The 26,134-nt window shown below is 37.0% G+C and overlaps 1 protein-coding gene across 7 annotated transcripts in view; it reads left to right on the top strand.

Annotated features, from left to right (window-relative positions):
* The window catches only part of Mecom (MDS1 and EVI1 complex locus), a 540,594-nt gene extending 524,678 nt beyond the window's left edge, over positions 1-15,916 (top strand). For 6 of the 7 annotated variants that reach the window (XM_051185854.1, XM_051185852.1, XM_051185853.1 and 3 more), the window contains 7 exons: positions 228-394; positions 1,254-1,331; positions 4,720-4,889; positions 6,149-6,293; positions 9,485-9,721; positions 10,532-10,715; positions 14,354-15,916. In XM_051185854.1, the coding sequence (XP_051041811.1) occupies positions 228-394; positions 1,254-1,331; positions 4,720-4,889; positions 6,149-6,293; positions 9,485-9,721; positions 10,532-10,715; positions 14,354-14,488 (1,116 nt within the window). In that variant the 3' untranslated portion in view covers positions 14,489-15,916. The remainder of the gene's footprint in view (positions 1-227; positions 395-1,253; positions 1,332-4,719; positions 4,890-6,148; positions 6,294-9,484; positions 9,722-10,531; positions 10,716-14,353) is intronic. The other variant, XM_051185855.1, reaches the window with a different exon arrangement.
* The last annotated feature ends 10,218 nt before the right edge of the window (positions 15,917-26,134 follow it).

Genomic DNA, 26,134 nt, shown 5'->3' with positions numbered 1-26,134 from the left:
TCAATCATATTACTGTGATGTGGCCTAATCAGCTACTGTGGAAGCTGTGCAGCTAGCTTTGTTTGTCATGCCCATCAATTTTCTCAATGTGTAGCACTGAAGCCCTACAGTTTCCTTCAGAACCTATTGCATATAAGAAGATTTGAAGTTTTCCTCTGGATTGATTATGTTCTTGGTTTGCAAGAAATCATTGCAGAAGCAAAGATGTCTGTGTTTATGCCTTTCAGATGTCAGCTATTGAGAACATGGCAGAAAAGCTAGAGAGCTTCAGCGCCCTGAAGCCTGAGGCCAGTGATCTCCTTCAGTCAGTGCCCTCAATGTTCAGCTTCAGAGCACCTCCCAACACCCTGCCTGAGAACCTGCTGCGAAAGGGGAAAGAACGCTACACTTGCAGGTATGCAGAGCTAATTACATACAGCTGACTTGCCTAGAATCTCCCCTTTGTTTCAAAACAGCTTGCTGTTTGCTTTACAAATTATTCTTGATTTTCTGAAAAATTATCAATAGCAGCCATGATATATTCCAGTTAGTTCAAAGTTATCTTTATTTAGTGACATATAAAAATGTGTTTAAAAGTTATTGTTAAAAAAGAATTTTAACACAGACCATTTGGTTAATGTGTTTTTCCCCACAGTTAATTATTTTCATGCCAATATAGAATACTGCCGTCTTCAATCATATATTTATTAATTGTCATGGCCCTAATTTTGAATAAAGCTATTCACAAAGGACAAGTAAGCAGGGGAATGCTAGTTAATAAATTTCTTAGTGCTCATCAAGGAAAGAGCAAACTTATGTTGTTTGCCCATGATTTCTCAATTATTTTCAGATATTTGTGCTATCTGTTACAAGGAACTCTATTTCTCTACTTTTTGGACTCCTTGTTCCTTTCTTTCCAGTTGAAATATATATTCATAAATCCAGACTCACAAACTCTTTGTGTTTTCTTTTTTTAGTCCTTGTCTGATCCAGTTTTGTGAGTGTAAAGATATGGAGTTAATGAAACAGGCTCATGGGCGGGGTCATACAGGCTAATGCCTATTTTCATAAACTACTCAGTTATGTGTGAGAAAATTTAACAGGCCGCCTAATGCAGCCTTTATTTGTAGAGTTATTTATAACTTTAGAGTGGCTTTGCTTCAAATTGTAAATGCCAGAGACATGAGTGGCATGCAGGATTAATTAAGTCAAGAACACAAGTATGACCGCTTTAACTCTGCTGATTCTCTCTTATAAACATCTTTTCCTCACAGATACTGTGGCAAGATTTTCCCAAGGTCTGCAAACCTCACCCGGCACTTGAGAACCCACACAGGGGAACAGCCATACAGGTTTGACAATGGATTTTCTAGCTATCTTGATAATTTTTGTCATATTCAATGACCATTAGGTCACATTGTGATGAGAACTAGTTTGGTAAATAGTTGGATGTAAATCAAATTTTGAGTCAAAATAGAAAGACCTACCTGTTATAGCCAAAATTAGGAATGTCTTTTCTTCAGCAAATGAGACTTTTAGTTTTCAGTCTAAGACGTCTGGAGTAATTTCAAGTAGTGGATACATGTTTAAAAGATGTTAGCAACCTTAAAAATGTTTTTACTTTAGTTTTCTCTTCTCAATAATCAGTATCATTTTAATTGACAAAAATCATAACACTGAAATTCCTCTCATCTAAGCCTCAAGTCTCTGCCAGGAGGTAACCATCCAAATACATCTGCTTCCGTAGTACAAATAAGTCATTGTCCACAGATCCTGACAGGAGGTTTAAGAAACAAACCTTTCAAACCTTAGAAGAAGAAGAAAAAACTATAGATGTAGAGATCCCACAGATAGAGTATTCTAGAAAAAGGGGCCAGTTCTATCAATAGCCTCTTATTCTGTTAAATGCTAAAATTAACCACATGACACACAGGACATATGTGACTGCAATAGCTGTGTTTATAACACAATGAAATTAAGAACATGGATACTTTAAAAATGCAAGTCATTATTTAAAGTGTCATACTTTGCCCTCAGCATTAGAAACCCAAGTTAGGATTTCTCCAAGAGTAAATTTATCTCAAGCAACAGTATAGTTTGTTTCTACTTTGAAATTCTTAAGTGTTCATTAGTATAATTATTTTGGCCTGAACACTATTATTTTCATTACAATAAATTATCTTGTTTCAAAGTTGTTGTTTGTAAAGGAAATAGGGGAGACGGCTCAGCAGCTTGCTGTAATTTCATTTCAGGGAGATTTGATGTCTCAGGACTCCCCAGCCATTTTTACTCACATGCACCTATCTACCCTCCCATACTACATATAATGAAAAATGTAAATCTTTAAAGAGAGAGAATGAAAACATGGGAAGACCTATGATGACTCAAAAATAATAATGTTTTAGGAAAAACTCACAAAATTAGCATTTTACTAAGTCCATTGGTTTGTATTCATAAATGTCACTTCACTTTATATGTGACAAAATGAACTCTATATAATAGATCTTTAAGAGATAGAACAATGGAAAACTTTAGGTAAACTCCCCTTTGGAGAAGATTCTATCACCCAGGAATTTTGCTGAAATGGAAAGGTTTCTATATTCACATTTTGTTATGGCTGAATGTTGTACCAGTCTGCAGCTCTGAGATCATGGTCCTTCAATTTGGTGCTGGATGAAACACTTTTATTCTGCTTAGTACATATTGCTATTGTTACATGTGTGTTTAAAAGTACACAAGCTAGTATTTGCATTGCTAGAATTCTTGATTTGTCCAGATCTTCTATTTTACAAATGGAGAAAAATAATAAATCAGATCTTTAGATGCTAACTGCTTCCTATGAAGTTTGATACTCAGGCTGGGCTTTTTACTTTGGGACTTTAAGCTTACATCAGATTTCAAAGATGTTTTTGACTTCTATATCTTCATGTTGTCATGAAGGGTCAAAATTAGGTTATGTATGCATCATAAGAATTCTTGAAACAAAATCTTGATTTGAGCTATCATTTAAATATCAGCTAATATATTGGAATAGAATAAAGTTACTTTAACATTTAGAATACTTGCCTCTCCGTTCAATATTTTAACAGGAATTAGAATCAAAATGCGATCTGGTCATGGGTAGACACTAGTGATCATGGGTAGACTGATCCTGGGTAGCCACTGACCCTTATTGGTCAACTCTATTTAGAGCTGAGAGGATGATGTTTAATAGATTTAGAAAAGACCTTTCACACAGAAGAAAACACCAGAGCATGAAAACTCTAGCTCTTTCTCCATTGTGATTCATGTAGACTGTGTCATGAGCAGAATACTTTAGACCTTTGATTAGCATGTACATTTTCTCTGCCCGGCTCCTATGTTTGCTTTACTTAGTAGAACATGGTTGTACTAAGTGCACCAGATTTCTCACTGCACTGTGTCTTTGAGATAAAAGTATTGCAGGAAAGTCATTATTCCATAAGCATTTTACCTATGATGACAACAAAATGGAATAACCCCTGCCACAGTGGACTTCACTCCTTTTTTATTACTATTATAAGCCATGCATGTTAAAGAACATTATGATTCAGAATTTTTCCTTCCACTCAAGGACTTTTGAGTTGACTTATTGATAACATGCCAACATAACTAGTTCAACAGATTTTACTTCCCACTTACCTGACTTGATTTCTGACATTACAAGGGAAGCAGGAAGGGCTGAATACTTGGAGTTGGATAAATGGGGTGACTTCTAATGTCACTTGAGCTAAAATCTGTACTGAGACACAGGAAAAGGTCCCATCACACATGAAAGTACAACTAAAGGATTTTCTGGCCTTGAAGTTAAACACTTTTACCTAGAAGCCATTCAGAAAAGTCGGGTTATTTTCTTTTAAGACAGTGCTCACTTGCACACACATGTGCGCATGTGCACACACACACACACACACGCACACACACCTCACAAATATATGATAGAGTCTCCCTTCAAGTGCTGTGAAGTAACTCCATCAATTGCAAAACCACTTTCATTCTCACAGAAAAGACCTGGGGTAGTCTGGTCAAATACAGAAACACTTAACTAACCCACAGTGAGCCATTTCTAAAGGAAACTGACCTTGTTCAGAGTTGCAGTTGACTTTTTAATAGACGTCAGAATGGAAAATTGGGGGAAGTTGAGAGCAAGTGGTTAGTGAAGACCTTTGCTTTCATCCAGGGGGACTTAATCATGCCAGCACTTGCTTTTCTAATAGTTTAAATATTAAGGGAGGCTCTGGGATTTGTAGTCACTACAGGTTAAGAAAAACCATTGTCTTCAGCACAAAACACTTTTTTTTTTCATTACCTCAGTTTTTTAAAAAAGTAGACTATTTTGTGCCACTAGGGTGAAAAAACATGGAATTTTCTTTATAGTTACTATCAGGAGAGGTTCATGTGCTAAGAAATTGGTTAGACTTCTAATATTCACTTGCAAGTACTTAATTGTGTTGTGTTAAGCATAATGTAAGGCAATGCTATCACTTTGTGATATACTTAGTATAGTGAGATTTCTTTAAAACTTTGGAACTCCGTATTCTAATAAATTAGAGATCAGTGAAACTACCCCAAAACAAAACAAAACAAGTCTACTGGAATTACAGTATTCCTATATGAATTGTATTTTCCAATGTGAAGTGTCATTTTTAACTTTCAGGCCCACAAGTCTTGGGGAATACCTTCTAATGTGTTTGTGATCCTCTGTCTGTATTTATTTTCCAGATGCAAATACTGTGATAGATCATTCAGCATTTCCTCCAACCTGCAGCGACATGTCCGCAACATCCACAACAAGGAGAAACCATTTAAGTGTCACTTATGTGACAGATGTTTTGGTCAACAAACCAATCTTGACAGACACCTAAAGAAACATGAGAATGGAAACATGTCTGGTGGGTCCTTAGTGGTGTTACAGGGGGAAAGAATGGCTTATGTTTTGTATTGTGGAATAGAATTGTGCCCTTTTGTCTTCCATCCCATTTCAACACTAAAATCTGATAGTACTCTAGAAGTTCATACCACATTTCCCTTGAGTTTCAGAACCATATGAATGAGGCAATCACTAATGAATGAGAATGTGAGACTCTGTGGTCTTGTTTAGGTTAGATTTCCATCCAGCTGGATTTATCTCAACAGGCAATCTCAAGCAAAGGCAGCCATGACCTAGACTCTGCACAGATATGAGTCAGAATTTCCTAAATTGCAAAGAATTCTCTTTCCATCTATTCACAGAATATGTTTTCCAAGTGTGGTAAAATCTCTATTAACCTAGAAATCGTGGTCTCTGGGATAACTTTATATAAGACTAGGAATCAGAAGGAAACACGATCAGAGCATCACACAAAGAATGCAAAGATCTTCTTGTTTCAACCATAACTGTTGTCTAAAATCAAGTAACCGAGTTTGTCAAAGTTGAATGCTTAGTTTTTAACTAGGTAATTTCTTTAAGATGAGGGAAAGTAATGACCCCAGGTTTTTGTTATATGGATGGTAATAATGAACTATTATATTGTAGATATATTGTGAGAAGCCTGTGTTTGCATAAGATGTGACAATACATTAAGTACTTACAATGGTGTGAATTTATGTAAACCAATATAGCAGTTCTGTGACATAGGTATCATGACTTTAATTTTAAAAGGAAGCTGAGGACCCATCCCATAAAAGGCAGATCCATTATTGGCCGCTTCATGGTATACCAGCCTCTGGGTTGTTTCTGAATCTGCTTACAAACCCTGGTAACAAATTATGGTATAAAATGTTAGGCGTGGTTTCAAAATTCAGCAACAATAGATGTGTGCTGATTACAACCAGGACTGAGTGCAATGTGTTATGGCAAAGTCTATATAGAAGATTTCTATAATTTCTTACCCTATGTTCCTATATGAATAAAAATACTCACATGTTCCAGAAAGATAAGAACAAGCAAGTTGAGAGAATGACACATTTAATAGGCTGTAATTCTTGATCCTGGTGTCCACAATGTTCCCAAGAGACTCATGAGCTTACACTGCAAGTTGGAGTTACTTGTACTCCCATTGATAAGGGCAAATTTTGAGACAACCACTCCTATGGTTCATAAGGAGTGAAGTTATAAGTAAATTGTCAGATGGACAATGATCTTCTCACAGAGGCTTTCTCTCCCACACAGGTACAGCAACATCATCGCCTCATTCAGAATTAGAAAGCACAGGGGCAATCCTTGATGACAAAGAAGATGCTTACTTCACAGAGATCCGGAATTTCATTGGCAATAGCAACCATGGTAGTCAGTCTCCTCGGAACATGGATGAGAGGTACAGCAGCTCTTGCACATGTTTCTGAGCTCATGTGCTGTGACTATTGCTGATGCTGGTGGTTGGTGTTTATTTGAATGTGTAGCAAATAATTATGTATTATATTACATGTACTAATCAACAAATTACTATTTTTCATCATGTGTGTATAGTGTGCATGTGTGTATGTTTACCTATACATGTGTGTATTGGTACCTATACCACAGCTTGTGTGTACAAGCTGTGGAAGCCTGAGGTTGAAGTCAAGCACCTTCCCTAAACATTCTTCCACCTTATCCTTTGAAGAAAGGTCTCTCAGTCATATTGCTATTCAGGGATATTGCTAGTTTTAATAGCCAGGTTTCTCCCAGCATCTTTTGTCTTTCTTCTGAGGATAGAATTACAGGTGGGCCACCATATCTACCCAGCATTTATGTACGCTTTGGGAACCCTGTCTTTTTGCTTGGGCAGCAAGTGCTTTAAGTGCTGAACCATCTCTTCTGCTCCATATTAGTTAATTTAATTTTCACAATGACCTCATGGAAGTGACTGCAACTTTATCAGCAAAAGAATGGGGACATCAAAGGTTAATAACTTGCCAGAAGCCATGTAAATAATTGATGAGGTGTAACCTGGCCTATTTGTTTTGCAGCCCATTTCACTACCAGGCAGCTCTGCTTACCTTGGCAGCTAAATCAACATTTCAAAGCTAGCAGGAAGCTCACCATGAGGATGCATTATTGGCTATTACTATATAGAATATACTATTATCAGATAACTCATGACACAATGTGTGTCTCCATCTTGTCTTTCTCTCTATCTCTCTTTATATATCAGTATCACTTTGTATATGAAGTAGCACTGATTAGTTCAATATGTTTGCACAGAAACTGTTTGAGAACTTTTCAATTAAGAGCCAGTTATTCCTCTTGTACTCTCAAACAGGCAGGGATATTACTTTTAGTGGACATAGCTGTTCATATATACATACTCTGAACCTAATTGATGAAGTTTCCATGGCTTAATTGTGTCACTGTCCTTAGTTTCTTAAGCACATAAAAGCTGAGACTAATTAGATAGTTTACCAAGAAAGCACACTTCAGATAATAAATGTTGTAACCAAAATAACAGCAAAACAAACAACTGCTTTTGCTCTTTATTTTGTGTAGCCATAGCTAGGGTAAGGATAAAGAACAAGCCTGTTAGGTGTCTAAGAAGTTGTAAGAAATACAGCATCTCCTAGTTGGATGTATCATTCCTCCCACTTGCCTATTCGTGTGTGCTTATATGTACATGTATGAGAAAGACAAGTCCATTGCTTGGCAGTACAAAATGGATCTAGTATCAGACATTATATATAAGTTAAAGTCTGATTATGTAGTACAAATGCAAAATGCTAAAATCACCATTTGGTTCTGAAACATGTATTCAGGTTTGATAGCTCTGAACTGGAGATTTTGAAGCTGCATAGCTACAACATCTGGCTTCAACATGTCTAAACACAGAAGTAGCAGTTGAGTCATTTGACTTTCCCTCTCTCTGCACCTACCAGGCTACTTTTGATGAATAATTTATCCCTATAAATTGCCACATTTGAAAGCATAATTAACAAATAGGTTGTCTTAATCACATTGGCTTTTGTTGCTTTTGGTTTTCATCCATGGACTCTTTTGTTCTTTTACTTTCATTTTTTTCACTTTTTAAAAATAACAATTTTCATCCATTCAAGCTAGCAAGTTGGCAATGTATCTGAAAACTAATAGTTGATGTCTGTTAAAAATATGTTTTCATCATTCTTTTTGGTAAAAGAGGTTGTATTAAGTGTTCAACAATGATGTTACTTTTATTGGTCAAGCACATTTGTGCTTTGTGCTTCTGTCATCTCCAAGGTTGTTTTATGTAGGCATAGGCATTGCTTTAATTCTCAGAAATTTAAATATTAAGTTCTACATACTTTTATGTGGGAATTGCTATGTATGTTTTCTCATTTTCCATGGACTAAAAAGTCATTTCATTTCATGTGAAAGTATTCTTGCCTACAATAACTGAAGATTCTCTGATTTTCTAATACAATAACTAGCTAGATGAGCACAGTAAGCAAAAACAATTATGGATGACTTAGGGATTAGGATGTGTGAGTCCCTGTGATGGTTCATACCTTCATATACTTTCTGAGCCTGAACAACCTCTCTGAATATATATATTTCAAAAGCAGTTCCTTCTTTTAAAGTGTTTATAGTTGCTATATTTCAGTCTTACGACAAAACTTAATATCCAAATTTACCTTATATTGATGGCCATTTTGAAAGCCTCTCCCAGTTTCATATATACCTTCAAATTCCACAAGCAGAATTTGTGTAGTAAGTTATGTTTGAGTTGTCTATTGTGATTCTTTCAAATGTAAACAGAAATATTATGAAAGACATTTTAGGTTGAAAAACAATTCTTTTGCATTATTTGCTCTGCCTGCTGAGCGAGTTTCAAAAGATGTTAGTACACTTAAATTCCTCCTTGATTTACAATCGCTGTGTTTTCTTGGAAAACAAAGAACTCTTTTGCTGTTAGACAATTTAGGATCATTTAGAAGGAGTCAAGATAAGTGAGCTCTCAAAAACTTCCAAGCTTGAGTATGTTGTCCCAGTAGAGAATGTCACAACTGTCACCCAGGAACAGGAAATACCAATTGCTCCTTGGCAGCTTCATTTGCATTGTCTCTGGTTTCTTAGATTCATTCTCTCTCTCTCTCTCTCTGTGTGTGTGTGTGTGTGTGTGTGTGTGTGTGTGTGTGTGTGTGTATGTGTGTTGAAGCTATTGTCAGCATTGCTCAGTGATATATGTTTTCCAGAAATCAATTACTTTAAATGTTGGGTACTTAAGTGGTAATTATGTGCATTATGCAGAGAAAACATTCATGTGCTTTTATATAGTACATACCATATCATTTATCAGGAATGATAAGAAATGAGAGACTGGGGTTGCCTTTCCTGTTCTGCCAGAGGCTGCCTGAATAATCATCCAGTTATTTTTGTCTTTGTTTGTGCCTTTGTGAAATTACATTGCTTTCCCAAGGTTGCAATGAGGCACACACAATACAAATCTCTTTTGTAAGTGCTGAATATTTAAACTATTGTTTCAGGGATGATAAGAATACTAACTGTGCGTTTAAAAATCAAACCAGTAATTGATCCTTCTACTCTTTGTGCTTTTGAAAGGATGAATGGCAGTCACTTCAAAGATGATAAGGCTTTGGTAACCAGCCAGAGTTCTGATTTACTGGATGATGAAGAAGTAGAAGATGAAGTGTTGTTGGATGAGGAGGATGAAGACAATGACATTCCTGGAAAATCCAGAAAGGAGCTGGGGACGACTACTTTAGATGAAGAAATCCCTGAGGATGACTATGAGGAAGCTGGTGCCCTGGAGATGAGTTGTAAGACATCCCCGGTGAGGTGAGTGCTTCACAACTTTGCAAGACAAGCAACAGAGCTAGTGTGTGTGGTGGACTGTGGTACAAATTCCTCCTGTACTGCTTGGCTACTGGAAGAATGTGTTAGATTATGAGGAATTTGTGAGTAACAAATCATTAACATTCAATTTGACCTGAGAAAGGCACACACAGTGTATCAATTTGACAGAGAGGAAAATAAGGTGGCAAAGAACACAAGCATGTAAATACATTAGTGTTTGTGGAACTCTGGTGGCCCCAAAGCAGGAAGGATGAATGAAGGTTGCCCAAGTACTTAATTTTTAGAATCTACTTATGAAGCCCAAAGGAAAATACACATTTCATTATGATTGAAGCCATTTAATAATCTACTATAATTGTAACAGGTGTTTTATGCAAATTTCACAGATGATAGATTTTTTAATTGGAAAAAATTATCCAATAGTTAAACTGAAGGTGATATTAAATTTTCATGATGTTAAGATATCCTGACTAAATACTGACTTTATAACTGACTTTACTTTAAAAGAAGTTTTCAAATGTATGACCTCTGTTCCCACACATTGTTGACTTCATATATCATTGACTTTATTTCAAAAATATGCTTGACTTTAGTCAATAAAATATTAAAGAAAATATAACTTAAGATATGATATTTGCAAATATTTTAAACTAGCAATTATTGCATGCTATTTTGCACAACAATGCAGTATGAAGTTTGACATCTATTAAGATAAAAATGAAACTATCATGATGAGACAAGAAACTGCAAAAGAAAACCCAATTTCTGTGCTTTCCCATTGGTTCATTTTAGGTATAAAGAGGAAGACTATAAATCTGGCCTTTCTGCTCTAGATCACATAAGGCACTTCACAGACAGCCTCAAAATGAGGGGAATGGAAGAGAATCAATACACTGACGCTGAGCTGTCTTCCTTTAGTTCTTCTCTTGTGCCAGAGGAGCTTAAACAGCCGTTACACAGAAAGTCCAAGTCACAGGTACTGACCCTGCTGTAGGCCACATTAGGGGGCATTGTGCACACAAGCGTGCATTTCTTTGATGAACAGACACAGATATTGTCACTTTGTAGTACTCTAGGATCCAGGCAGATTTGCTTGCTTTATTATGATATTCCTGGTTTTTCTCTGTAGATGATCAATTCCAAAGTTAATTAATGCAGCCATTAACATGTAAAACTGCATTCTGCACCACCGAAACTTCCAAGGCAAGCCTTGCAGCTCTTTGAGTTTCCCTTTAGTTCTTTCCCTTTTGGTTAGAGAGCACACAGCTTATTTTCAAGTTCTCTTGTTACCTCAGGATTACTTTCTGATCATCTTGTATCTATAACTTCTGTTGACATATGCATGTTCTAAAATTATTTATTTTTCTTTGTTATATATATAGAATTCTATTGCATGACTCATTCATTATCCATCAGATAATTAATTCCAGGGCTTAGGGCTAAAGTGAAGGCCAGAAATAAAATGAGCTACCAAAGATCTGCACCAACTTAGTGACAGATCTGGAAATGAAGCCTGTGTTTACTGAGTGAATGAATTGTCTCCTGATTCATAATCTATCAGCACATGGCAACAGAAAATTTTTTCAAAAAATATTCACAAAAGACAAATAAGAAACTTCAGTATTTTGTTAAAGATAATATGTGGAGCCCATTCCCCATAGAGGAATATTCTCTCAGCCTAGATAAATGGGGGAGGGCCTAGTCCCCTGTCTCAAATAATGTGACAGACTTTGATGATCCCCATGCAAGCCCTCACCCTTTCTATGGAGCAGAAGAGGGATGGGATGGGGGTTGGTGGGAGACATGAGAGAGTAGGAGGAAGAGGGATTGATGTGGAAAATAAGATTGTTTCTAATTTAAATTAAAAAAAAAGATGATTTCAGACGAAAAAAAGATAAAGGGAGCTAGTAATTTTTTTTTTTAATAAACTGAATGTTCACTCAGACCATTCAAAAAAAGAACATATTTTTGTCACATTGGTTGAATTATTTGGTTTACTTAGAGCATTTTGGAGGTGGCATGACATATCAAAACAATGGGGCCATATTAGCATATACATTTGATATGATTTCCTATACTTTGAAATTCATTGGACTGGTCTTAATAGTGATAAAGTAAAATCTCAACTAAGATGTGATTACTGATCAGGGACATTATGTCAGTAGGATAATATAAATTGCTTGCAGTCCTTTAATTCAATAAAAAGTCTATGCCATTATGTATGAAAATAGAAAAAATTAATATTCTTTCTGAATTGGATATGGACAGCCTCTACACAGTGGGCTTCTACAGCCTATGACATCTTGGCAGAAGCATGCATGTTATGGACAGAGAAGGGTAGAAGAGCTATCTCATACTTTTCTCTGACTCAATGAGGATAAACATGACCTCTCAGTTTCTAATGTTAAAGTTAAGCCATCCAGAGCCACTTAGAGCCATCTAAAAGAAGTAGTTGCTTCAAGCATAAATTTATAACCCTTGTTTCCCAACTGTCAGAGATTCCAGGAGGATACAAGTTTTATTTCTTTTAGTTATCCCACCCCAATACTGTGTAACACACAATGCCTACACATTTCAGAAATTGTCAGATGTGAGGGAAAGCCAAAGGGTCTGAGAATGTAGAGATAACATCTGTAGCATTCATCTCTGGAACAGTGTCCTGCCTAGACACAGTAACAGCTAGCATCACAACAAATATAAGCATTGTGTATCCTAGCTCATGGTTTTTACTTAAGTATACATATATGTGTGTATATATGGGTATTCTATCAAATATTGGTGCAAACTAACTTTATCATGAGGCTCTTCATTCACTTGTCATGAATTCATTCATTCTGTGGTTTAGCAACTGTTTCCTTGGTGTGGAGGAACTAGGCAGTGATCCTTGTATTTTAGTTGCCATTTGATCTCTGCAGAGCAATGCTTCATATCAATTTTTTTATAATTTAAAATTTATGATGTTTTTCTTAAGCAGTTGTATATAAATTCTTTAATTTTTTTATAGTGATTAAATCCAAAATTATTGATCAGTAAAATAGTGACTTTATTTTGCTTTGGGAATTTTCTTGAGGGAAACTATATTCTACAAAAACTATTTTCCTAATAGGAATCAGTTTGCATGATGCATACTGAGCTGAGTACTATTTCCTCTACAACCATTGGAGACAAGTGCTATTATGTTTGATGGTTGTGCTTACTTTGTACGTGGAAATTTAAACTCAAGTGGTACAGTGACCTCCCCAAAGTCACCACAGAAGACCTGGACTCTGTATTATTTGTCTTTAATCCTTTAGTACTTACCACAGTGCCTGGCATAGAGTTCATACTTAAGGAATATTAGTTGAATAAATACTGGCATTTTTCTTGTACTAATCCAGAAGGTAAATCTCATAAATAAAAATCAAATGTGGCTCAGTCACTAAAATACTTGCTATGCAAGTATAAGGACATGAGTTTGAACCTCAGAACTCATGCAAAGAAAGCCAAATATGGTGGCAGAAGGATCCCTGGTTCCCACTGGCCAGTCAGCTAGCCTAGTTGATGAGTTCCAGATAAGGGAGATATCATGTTTTAAAATAAAAGGTATACTGATGAATAATATCTAATGCTGACCTTTGGTTTCCACATGGACTAATGCACACACATGTATAGGTAGCTCCCATGTTCAAGCATGTGTATACACACCCACACACACACACACACACACACACACACACACACACACACACACACATACACACACGCCGATTGTGTTCGTTGAGAGCAATGACCCAGCAAATCAAAATCAGCCTATAATCTAACCAAATGCCATGGTGAGAGAAGAAACCACAGGCTGGCCACATGTCTCAGCATGACTCCCTGCGATGAAATCTGCTGAACAACAGAGGCATTTGTCTTTGTTTACAGACACTGGAATGTCTTTGGCAGGACTTTAATGATTCCACTTCAACAGCATTTTGACAAGCAAGTTTAGCAATGGATGAGACCCACAATAGCAAATCAACAGTGAAAAGTTCACTCACAAGTCAAGACCAAACACTTCATTTGAATATTTTCTTTGGCAGTGGGTGAGGGAATCTCTGAACAGTTATTTAGAAGTTGGCATGATTACAGGGAAGAAGTAGCTGTTCCTTATGGAGAACCTCTGTGCACCTTCCACTCAGTGGACTCATGAGGGATGTTTGCTTAGATATTGTTGGGCCTCATACCTTTTTCTTGGTGGGATTTACTTGAGCTCTGTAATTCTCAAGGGTGTTAGATGTCTACAGTTGGCATTTCAAACACAAAGGAGGACTTGAAGAAGGACTCTAGATTCAAAGTTGGGCAGAAATAAAAGCTAGTTTTGTATAGTTGAAGGGCCATGGGGTGGTCATTCCCATTGAGCTCTCTGGGTTCCAAGGTGCAAGAGTCAGATTGTCTCCTCCACAGTCTGGCTAAGGTGAGCTCTTATGTCATCTCGATAAAAAGAATATAGCCTCTCTATGTAATATACTCGTAAAGGATGCTTCTGTGCAGGATCTCATGTCTTCCTAATATTCATGGACTATATTCTTCAAATTAGATTTGCTGTTTTACTTCAAATGTCATTTACTAAATCTTTTCTTTTCATTCCAGGCATATGCTATGATGTTGTCACTGTCCGACAAGGATTCCCTTCATCCCACCTCTCACAGTTCCTCCAACGTGTGGCACAGCATGGCAAGGGCTGCAGCAGAATCCAGTGCCATCCAGTCCATAAGCCATGTATGACATTGTCGAGGCTGACCAGAGTGGGACCAAGTCCAACAGTAGCATGGCTCTTTCATATAGAACTATTTACAAGACTGCTGAGCAGAATGCCTTATCAACCTAAAGGGTCACTCATTTAAAGTCTGGTGACCTTAAACTGAATGATTAAAGAAAAAGAGAAAAAAAAAGGATGCTATTTATTCTCAATATTTTGTTTTGCACAGCAAGGCAGCTGCTGACCTCTGGAGGACCAATTAATCTAAAATTATTGGAGATGAATGAAACCCTCACTGGGGAAGGCACCTTCCATTCTCCTGCCCTGGGGCATGGGCAGATGAGAGGGGCAGTTGAGACGGCAGCATTGATGATACAAATGAACACTCCATAGAAATCAAATTCTGCTTTTTTACAAGATCACTCAATGTGACTGGGAATAGTTGCTTTTAATTGCCAGATTTAATTTTTTTCCTTTTTAAAGATTAATGTAATTTAACCCTTTGAAGATGGAAGTAGTCAGAAGAAATGCACAATAATTATAGGAAGTAATAGCAGGAGTTTTTGTCACTCCCCCCTTACCTTTTGCCTTCTTAAGTACATTGTTTAAAACTAGGGAAAAAGGGTATGTGTATATTGTAAACTATGGATGCTCATGCTCAGAGAGGTTGTCAGTGATGTAACCTGTTCATCACCAGTACCGCTGGACCACTAATACAATGTTTGCCAAATCCTTGTAATAACATCTTAATTTTAGACAATCATGTCACTGTTTTTAATGTTTAAATTTTTTGTGTGTTGCGTGTATCATGTATTTATTTGTTGGCAAACTATTGTTTGTTGATTGAAAAGAGCACTGTTCCTGTTAGCCACTATTTTATGATGTCTGAGGCACACCCCTTTCTGAATTTCAAGGACCAAGGGGACACGACCTGTGTATGGGAGTGCCCAATAGTGTTTGGCTTTTCTTAACATTCCTTCCTTTTTGTTGTTTGTTGTTATTGGTTTTTTTTCTTTTTTAATGAACTAAATAAAAATAGATGCAACTTAGTTTTTGTAATACTGAAATCAATTCAATTGTATAAATGATTATAATTTCTTTCACGAAAGCATGATTCTCCTGATTAAGAACTGTACCCCATATCTTATGCTGGTCGTCTGCAAGCTTGTGCGATGATGTTATGTTCATGTTAATCCTATTTGTAAAATGAAGTGTTCCTGACCTTATGTTTAAAAAAAAAAGAGAAGTAAATAACAGACATTATTCAGTTATTTTGTCCTTTATTGATAAACCAGATTTTTTTGTTTGTAATCTCATTTGGAAATAATTGGCAAGTTGAGGTACTTTCTTCCAATGCTTTGTACAATATAAACTGTTATGCCTTTCGGTGCGTTACTGTGGGAGGAGCAACTAAAAAAAAAAAAATAAAGACTTCTAAAAATGATGAAAAATAATGACTCCCCTGTGTGCTGTTTTCTTTTCTCATGCAATTTTAGTTTCCTTCTGGCATTCAAATGATCTAAAGATATGGTATTTAAGACCCTGATGCCCTAACAGATTTGTGGAATGCAAGCATGTTTGTAAGGTTTTGAGATGACATGGTGATAGATCTTAGCCAGCAGTGAGGTCTGCTGCTTGTGGTGAACTTTCTTCATGGTGCAAAATCAAGACCCATAGTCCTCACGCCCCAGCCCTGGCATCACTCCAGGTCTTCAGTACACATTGTAACAAGAACAGAGAGCAGACTACCACAGTGTTTGCCACAGGGAGCTCTCCTGCTGTTTTGTTTCTTTATTTCTGCTGGTATGTGTGTTGCTGCTGATCAAACCTAGGGACTCACTACTCAACACTATAGCACTGAGATATACTCCACCCTTGATTTTGCTTATAATAATGTACTTACTGTTAAATTTTGTAAGTACAGACGTACCATTCATCTTTTCCCCGTGTTCCCTTTAAGAGAATGGTATTTTTATGTATCTGTGTAAGTACTTGTATGTGTGCATCATGTACATGCCTGGTGCCCAGCTGTCCAGAAGATGGCATCGGATAACTTAGAATTGGAATTATTAGAGGGTTTTATGCCTTCTGTTGTGGGTGCTGGAAACCAAGCCCGGGTCTACTGCAAAAGCAGCAAGTGCTCTTAACCGTTGAGCAATCTCTCCAGCTCCTCTTATGTTTCTTTCAAAAATTTCTCCAGTTTCAAAATATCATTATGAGAAAAAATAATAAAATCAGTGTATATTGCAGCAAGTTATGCAAACTTATCATTTTGGAGTTTGATCTAATATAGTTTCTCCAAAATTTCAACACTTTTGAAAAAATGTTCCTGACAGCTGAGGGTCACACGATAGGTCTTACAGATCAGCCCTCTCCTGGGATAGCAGTTAAGGATTTCATTTTGCTTCTTACATGTAATTCTAAATTGTTTTAAGTGGCTTATTCAACATTTTCCAAACACAGAGTTAGATCAAACAGGTCTGAGGAGTTTGCATGACGTATACACATCTATCTGAGGACTTAGAATGACATGGGCACATCTATCTGGACTCCATCTGTCCATTGTTAGCAACAGTGTTAGCTATGTAAAGCAGTGCTAGAATCATCTCTAAGTATTTGTATCATAGGAATAAAATTATGAGATTTATTATAGATTTAATAATAGAAAGTGAAAAAATTTTTCAAAAAATAAACTTCAGGTAGAAATCTGTAACTAAGGAAACAGAACAAGAATATAGCATTTGGCTGTAAGAATAACACATATGAGAAGGTGGAAATGTGGGGAAAATGCTATTTTAAAAAAATATGCCTGTGCATTCAATGGAAATGAATGTAATTAAAATACCCTCAATTCTGCTAGCTTCCTTGTAGACTATGATCTCCATGATTCAATTGATTGCTAGATTTCATTCTTTCAAACTCCAGAAAGGCAATCAAGATATACTCCTCCCCTTTTCTCTTTCTCGTTTGCTTTCCCCATCATGACATCAACTTCATACTTGAGAAAATACGTTGAATGCACTGATATGATCAGGAGAACTTCTATACCTTACAAATCTAAGGCCTGGGTATGAGTTTTGGCTTCAGTACTTACTGATGCTGGTGTCTTGAGAAAGTCATACAGCTCTCAAAGCTCATCTGGGAAAACAAGAGCTTCTATTGGCTTGTCTGTGGAAATCCAAATCAGAGGAGTAGAGCTCAGTGGTAGAGTGCATGATGAGATCACACAGAGACACGGGTTCAATCCCCAGCGTTGTACATAAATAAATAAATTAATAAACTTTGAACATAACTTGTAAAAATTCTGAACATGCAAAACACTTATGATTTTCTTGGAATAATTCTAATTTCTAAAGTATAATATGAGGGCCCATGTATATATTTGCCCTGGCATATACCCATATGTACGTATATAAATACTATGCAAGAGAAAAATTTTACAAAATAACAAAAATATATTTTTAGATTAATGCAATGATTGAAAATTAGTTAGGAATGTTTTTCTCTCATTCTCTCAGTCTCTCTCATTAGTTAGGAATGTTTTCCTACTTGGTTTTGTGTGGTCAGGATTGAGCTTAGGTCATAGCTTTAACTCTAAGCTATGCATCCTCCTATAGACACAATTTTGGAAAGTCATACATAGTGAATCATAGGAAGTTCATTCACTTAAAATCATGAAACAAAGTTTCATACTTGTTTTCTTTAAATGATAAATAAAATTATGTATATTGATGGTCTATGTCATTGTGATATAAGTGTACATTCAGAAACATTTAAATAAATTAACATAGCATGAATTTTATGCAAGAGTAACCTATTCTTTAAATTTCAAATCTGCAATATATCATTATTTTTACTATTGTGTGTATTAAAACATGTTTATTCAAATTTAATTTTTGAAAGCACCCCAAAAGTTCAAGAATAACTAACACATTCATTTTTAACTTTATTTTCACATGGCTGCCACCTACAATACTGTTACAGAAAAAAAATAAAATTAGTTGTTCTTGTAATTACCTATGCAAATGTCCTAAAGATCTGTGTGTGCAGCCATTGCTCGGTTGATCTGTATAACAGCAGGACAGACAGTTGCCTTCCTGCTTTAGAGATGAGGAAACTGGAGTTTAGGGTTGATTCACTCCACTGTTATTAGCTGGGTGAAGTGTGTGAGCTATGGAGGACACAGTGTGTTAGACCCCATACCTCACATAGAGCAAAAGAAATGGAATATTCCAAAGCTGAAGAAATGTTCTCCCATCAAAAGTGAGGCTGCCTCTCCACAAATGTGCCCAGGAGACACTGAGGCAGCCAAGCCTTGGCTGCAAAGGGTTTGAAAGATATCTGCCAAGTACTTGTTTTCAAGTTTTTAAAAATCCAGGTTATTAAGGCTACCATGATTTGTTTATATTCATGGGAGAACTGCCCTTTCTTAAGCATAAATGGAAGAGGAGTGTTTTGGGGATGGGGAGGTGGGAAAAGAGTGGGGATGGAAGAGAGACCAGGAGGAGTGTGTGTGTGGGGGAACTGCAGCCAGGATATGAAATAAATAAATAAATACATTTATTTAGTAAAATTTGTGTTATCCCAAGTCAGAACCAACAGTGCTTTTGAAAGACTCTTGATGCATGTTAATGTCTTGACCATCTTTTCTGCATCTCACAGGCTGGTGGCTTGATGATCCTTGTTTTTTCTAAAATGAAAAATTTGTCATAAGCTTGCATTTTGAATTATTAACATGCAGTGATTTAAGCACTTTCAGAAATGCTTAGTAGATTCCAGAGAAAGCAAATATGAGAGAAAGGGCAGGTACGAACTGTCCTTATTCATTCTGTGTGGGCATAAAGGGATTGCCAGTGAGAGGCATGTGAGCAGGGGAGGGAAGAACATAAAGGAAGAAGCAAGAAGATTGGGTACTTCCCAAGAGGTATGGGTTAGGGCTCTTCATTGTCCTCTATTTGTCTCAAACTTGCAGGATTCCTATCAATCACCAAGTTCAACTATACTTTTGAAAACTTTGTACATTATGGTGATATTGGAGTACTTCTTCTAATTAGGTAGTTGTCCTACCTAATCTAGTTTCTTTCTGCAGCCTCTGCCATGGGCCTTGTTGGGTAGATAACTCAGTCTGAAGATGGTAACTCCAATATTACCTTGTCTGCTATCACATTTCTCTCCTTACCTATTAGTGTGGATCAATTAGTTTTTCATAAAACAATTTATCACAATTAAATGCATCTATAATAACTTACAATTATATATATGCCTATTCTATTTAAGCTTACTTATGATCTCTTTTCCTGAAATGTTAAGCTCCATCTGACTAATTATATCCAATTTTATTAAGACCGCTGCTAGTGACGGCCTAAGAGGATAGCATATTCTGGCTATTCTATAAAACTTATTAAGTCATTTAACAGCTCGATTTCCTTAAAGGACATACACCATGCTAGTATTTGTAGTTACCTCTGGGAGATAAGAAGGACAACTATTTATATCTTACACTTTTTATTATTTCAAGGTATTTTAACAGGAAATAATTCTTTCTTGCCTTTAAAAAACATGTGCTTTTAAAAATGAGTATTAGTCAACACAAAGAAATCCTGTTCAGGAGTTCATCCGGAGAAATTAGTAAGAGTAACATATTATTAGAATTTGTATATGTGTAATTTCATGAGTTGTTGATAGTTGCTCATTTAAATTTCTGTACTGCATAAAAATAAAAATGTGTTGACTTTTGTTTGGACGCTCCAGCTCAGGGCCCTGTTCCAAACTCAGCTCTCAGGATGCCAAGCAGCTGCCCCTCCCCTGGAGTTGCCTCATTCCAGACTCTGCCTCCAAGGAAGCCTACCATCCATGGCTCCACCCACAGAGGGCATTTAAAAGCCAATCTGCCCCCCCCCATCCCCTCACCCCACCCAGCCCATTTTCTTCTCATGGTTTTCTCCTCTTCCTCTGGAGAAACCTGGGAATACTTTGCTCAGATTATCCCTGGCTTTATTAATTCAGTTTGATTGGCTTATTACATCAGCAGAGGCAGATATCTAATAACTGTGGAATCAAAACTTACCAACTTTTTCACTGAGTTCAGGGTGATTTATACACTAGACAATTGCTCTCCCACTGAGACGACCATCAGGACCCCGAAATGTCTTTAAATCAGCTAAACAACACAGAGGATAAAAGAAGGATTTTATATGAGGTAGGAGTAAGTGCTCTCAGGTTCCCATCACAATACAAGCAACCCAGTGAAATCTAGAGTGTAAGATGGTAGTTTTGTTCTACATTCAAGACCATCAACAAATGCTAAGTCCAAACACATACTCTCACTTTCTTCAGAGCTTGCACTGAGGTGCAAGGTAATAGCACAATGGGTTAAAATACTGTTATTGTACAAGTGTATTCAAAACAAAGGTATCATGAGTGAAGTCTTAGGTCAATGATTGTCAATTTTCCTAAAGGTGAGACCCTTTGATACAGTTCCTTATGTTGTGGTTGCTACTTCATAACTGTAATTTTACTAGTTATGATTCATAATTTAAGTATCTGATATATAGGATATCTGATATGTGACCTCAAAAGGGCCATGACCAAAGGTTGAGAACCATTGTCTGAAAGGCCATTCTCTCTTTTCATCATTTGGGTTCCAGGGCTCTAATTCAGGTCATCAGACTAGGCTATAAGTGCTTTTACCCCACTGATTCATATTAAAGACTTTTTAATATGTTATTCTCTAGCAGGATTAAGTTTTGGCTTTTTTCAATCATTTCTTTCAAGTAAAGAGACAGTATAGGGGAAAATAGAGAAGGATTTGTAATTCTTCTGCGAAGCAAAATGTGTGAGTTGCTGTGGTGACCTTGTCGATACCTGAACTATACCAGGCATATCACCTCACTTGGCTGCAAGTTATACCTCAGAGTCATAGTAATACAAACAGCATGGCTATGACCCAAAACCTGACACATAGATCTATAGACCAGAATACAGGGCTAATCAACAAATGAATGTGTCTGTAGCCTTCTGGTTTCTCAGAGCTATTATAAAAGTACACATTGGAGAAAAGATATCTCAGTCAGCAAATCTTGCTGGCAAAATTGGATATCCATACATAGAAGAGTTAAACTGTATACCTACTTTTCACCCTGTCTTAAAAACAACTTTGAATGGGCCAAAGACCTTATTGTAAGACCTGAAATAAAACTAAGGAAGGAAAAAATAGAGAACACATCAGTACAATCAAGACATTTCTGAATAGAACTCCAGTTGGGCAGGAAATAGTACCAGCAATTGGCAAATGAGATCATATGATTAACAAGCTTCTGCACAACAAAGGAAATAATTAATCAGAGTGAAGAAAGGTTCTACATAGTGGGAGAAAGTCTTGGCTGGCTATATATCTGATGAAGGATAGATGCTTAGAAAGAACATTAATGCACAAAGAACTGAAAATTCTGAATAACAAAAATCAAATGAACTAATCAATAAATGGAGCAATTGGATAAGACAGGTCTCAGAAGATAAATTGCATAAGGTCAATAAACATAAGAAAAATTATTAAGTTCATTGACCAATGCAATGAGAAATACAAATAATAAGTCAGAATTGAGGTTTCTTTTATTCCCATATGGAACATTTGTTTGTTTATTTATTTATTTATTTATTTAATTTTTTGTTTGTTTGTTTTGAGACAGGATTTCTCTGTAGCTTTTGAGGCATCCTGAAACTAGCTCTTGTAGACCAGACTGGTCTCAGACACACAGAGATACACATGCCTCTGCCTACTAAGTGCTGGGATTAAAGGTGTCATTCTTTCCAAACTACTTCCTGCTAGTAGGGGGTGCTGTCTTGGGGATCCTAAGAAGATGCAGAAATCCGGGCTGTAGTGGTCTGCAAGCCTGCCTTGTCCCAGCTGTTTTGAATGTTGGATCACCTTGGACACAGCTTTAGGGAGTCTTGCTTGATCAAACCAAGTTAGTCAGGAAGGAATCCATAGCTTTTCATTTTCTGTGGAAACTAAAATAGAAATCCTTTTCCCCAGTAACCTGTCTTTAGATTTAAATTTTGAAATCAAAGCATTTTTAAATACATAAATTGGATTAATTTAGCAGCATTGATAATCAAGGGTATTGTAGCAATTGTTTCTACCTTAGCAATTGAACAATTCAAAGACAACACCATAGCACACAGTATCCAGACTCTTTGTGCACTTTCCACCTTCATGTGGCTTTTTTATTATTCTATTTCTTCTAATTTTGTCTTTTAATTTTTTGAGACAGGGTTTCTCTGTGTAACTTTGGCTATCCTGGAATTCATTCCATACACCAGGTTTACTTTAAAATTACAGACATCCGTTTGCCTCTGCCTCCCAAGTGCTGGAATTAAAGGCATGTGCCACCATATCCAGCTACCCTCTCCAGCTGCTCATACACACCACTGAATTGTTAGCAGTGTTTCTTAAAAGCCTTGCAGTTTTTTGAGGCTTATGATGAGTCAAGAAACCTCCCTTAAAGGAGCCCCATAAATCTCTGCTTGTCTCTAGCAAAACAGAGCCCAACCAAGAAAAGTGTTGCTACCAAGAAGCCTTGCTTGTCTCTGTTTTTTTTGTTTTTGTTTTTGTTTCTAAAATCCCTTTTTAAGCTTTTGTCAAGTTAGTTCTCATGCCCCACGGTGCAGGTGCCATTTTATTACAAGCATGTTTTCCAGACAGCCTGGTCCCACAAGCAACAGAGACATGAGGTTTTTTTTTTTTTGTTTGTTTGTTTGTTTGTTTTTGTTTTTGTTTTTTCATAAGGAGTAATGAAATTATCTTGTTTGCAGGAAGAGAGATTAAGCAGAGAATAATGACTATGTCAGTCTCAGAAACACAAATATGACAATGTGTCTCTCACAATATAGATACATAATATCATATATGTAATGATGAGGTATAAATAAAAATGAAACTATCTGGTCACAAAGGAGACAAATGAGGGGGGAGAGGAAGCAGGGGGATGATGGGAGATGTCATTCTGTAAATATGTTTCTCGTACTGGTTAATGAATAAAGGACTGTTGGCCAATAGGAAAGCAAGATAGGCGGGACTGGGAGACAAGGAAGATTCGAGGAAGTAGTAAGGAGGAGTCAGGAGGTAGAGACTGGAGACAACAGGTCCGGGCCAACTCTCCGGTAAGATGAGACCACGTGAAAATACTAAGATTAATAGAAATGGGTTAATAATTAAGACAGAGCTAGCCAATAGAGAAACTAGTACCTGGCCAACAGCATTATATCAAATACAATATGTCAGTATGTTATTTGGGGCTGGCATGGCGGTGGGACAGGCGGCAGGGAAAAACTTTACTCGTAACAGGGGGCAGTAATGGTGACCTGGAGGGTTATGCTCTAAGTTCACTGAAATATTTACATGCAAGCAGTTTTAAATAACTAAATAATTAAGAATTGGGAGAAATAACTAAATGATTAAGAATTGAAGCAAAGCTGAAGCTGAAAAAGTTTCTTACTTCCTCTAGTGAAGTCTCCTGATAAGGCACAGTCAGAGTCTCTTAATTTAATACAAGCAAGTATTCCAGCAGGAATGACTATTAAGTGAAGCCAGTTAGTGCTACTAGCCATCATGGATTCTGACCCTCTTTTCTATGATGGCTAGCTAGCAAAGTATCTGTTGTTGTTTTTAACGGGGATAGGTGAAAATACGTGTAAGGGTAGGCCAGGCTGATCTTCTGAATGAGCAAGCCTGGGTTTATGAAGCAGGAGTCTGAGTGTTCTATTTTCTGGCCCGGAATACCATGCTATACAAAGAGCTCAGATTTCATTGGCTATTTTGTGTTGTTTCATCAAAATTCACTTGGTAAGGATGAAAGGAAGAATTCTGGTCTTCAGGAAATCAGAGGCAATAAGAGACAAATAAGTTAGAAATTGGGAAAATGTTTTGGTAAATGAATCTGTTGTGAGGGTGTGAATATGAGGATTCAAGTTGCTTGGGCTTTTATCAACCTCTTTCAAGCAACTAAACAACAACAAAAACTCAACCAAGCAAACATGTCTGTCAAAGATATGTCATGCATAGGCAGGAACTAGAATTTCTATTCCCAGCACACATTTAAAAGTCTGGCAGCGTTAGCCATGGCTTGTAATCCCAGTACACAGAGACAGGAGATTCTCAGGGGTAAGCCAGGTAGTTAGACTAGCTGGATTTAGTGAGCTGTGTGTTGTAGAGTGGAGAAGAATAGAGAGTAGCATCTGATGTCATTGCTGCACCTGCCTTCACACACTTGTGAACATACATGCGTGCATACTATGAGCAGGCACATGCACAAACAAAACATAAATGACAACAACAAAGGAGGACTTGATGGAATAATGATTTAGTCTTGGTGTAGTGAAATCTCAGTTCCTCCTGAGGCAGAGGCAGGATGATCTGAAACTATGAATTTAAGACCAGCCTGGGTGATATGGGATGATTGTGCCTCAAAAACACTGTTTTTGATTGTTATGCTTTGACATTTTTTTTAATAAGTAGGCAGAAAGTAACGTGGAATGTGGAATGTATAGGAAGGCAATTCTGTTAGTTTCACTAATCTTGTGTTCACTGTTATTTGATTGGATAAATTTGTGATGTTTTTTATGATTCTCTCATACACTTAAAAATCTATTGATTTCAGTCCATTTCCTCTTTCAGCCCAGCAAATTTTATATGATCAACTATAAAGTAATTGTGTAGTCCTTTCAGTTTTCCCTAAGTTTCCATCCAAAAGCACACACACACACACAAAAAAATAGTCTAACTAGAACAAGTAAAACCAGCCAAATTTTCTCACTCCTGTCGGCGTTCAGAACTTATTTAACACTGTTACACAGGGTATGGAAAATGAGAAGGGAACTGATATGGTAAAGGAAGTAAGTCTTGTTGTGAGCTAACTACATAATCTTATCATGCATAGTAGAGTTTGCCTTGCGCACATCACCAGCATTGCTAACACACATTTTGAAATTCTGGAACAATGTGAACACAGTATGAGCTTTTGAAAGGCAAATGCATAGTCAGCATTCTAGGCACTAGGAGCTCAGGACATGTCTTGGCTGAGTCACATCTGTCTGTGCTGGTGACAGCCAAGTGGAGTCCTGAATGTTGAAGAAGAAAAATCTTCAATGAAAGATCTGGGTAAAGGATGTGCCAATAAAAGGAGAAAGGTAGGTAAAGTTCCAAAGTCGTGAAAACCAGGTTGGGAAAGTGGAGAGAAAACAGAAGTAAGTATCTCACTCAGTTGTGTGTGTGTGTGTGTGTGTGTGTGTGTGTGAGAGAGAGAGAGAGAGAAAGAGAGAGAGAGAGAGAGAGAGAGAGAGAGAGAGAGAGAGAGTCACTAATTCAACCCATTGGAAATGATAGTCATTGCTATTAACACACAGAGGGCAATTTTCCTTTGTCACAGAGATTGACTCCAAGGCCTTTGGCAGATTAGGTGAGGGAATGTTCCACACTGCACTACCTTCTGTGGCCTTAGTTTCCGAGAAAAAAATCTCTCTATATAACCATGGTTGCTCTTGAACTCGTGATCCTCCTGCCGGGGTTACATCTTCCCCAGCATTCCGAGCTTGATTTTCTTTCTTTATAACCCTCCCTACGACCCTGCTTTGAAAAGAGTGGTGTGATCTGGAAGGATGAAGGGAAATAACTG

The sequence above is a fragment of the Phodopus roborovskii genome, unplaced genomic scaffold (genome assembly GCF_943737965.1).
Source record: "Phodopus roborovskii unplaced genomic scaffold, PHOROB, whole genome shotgun sequence".
Taxonomy (NCBI): Eukaryota; Metazoa; Chordata; class Mammalia; order Rodentia; family Cricetidae; genus Phodopus; species Phodopus roborovskii.
The sequence above is the reverse complement of the archived record's forward strand: the minus strand, read 5'-3'. Positions and strand labels throughout refer to the sequence as shown.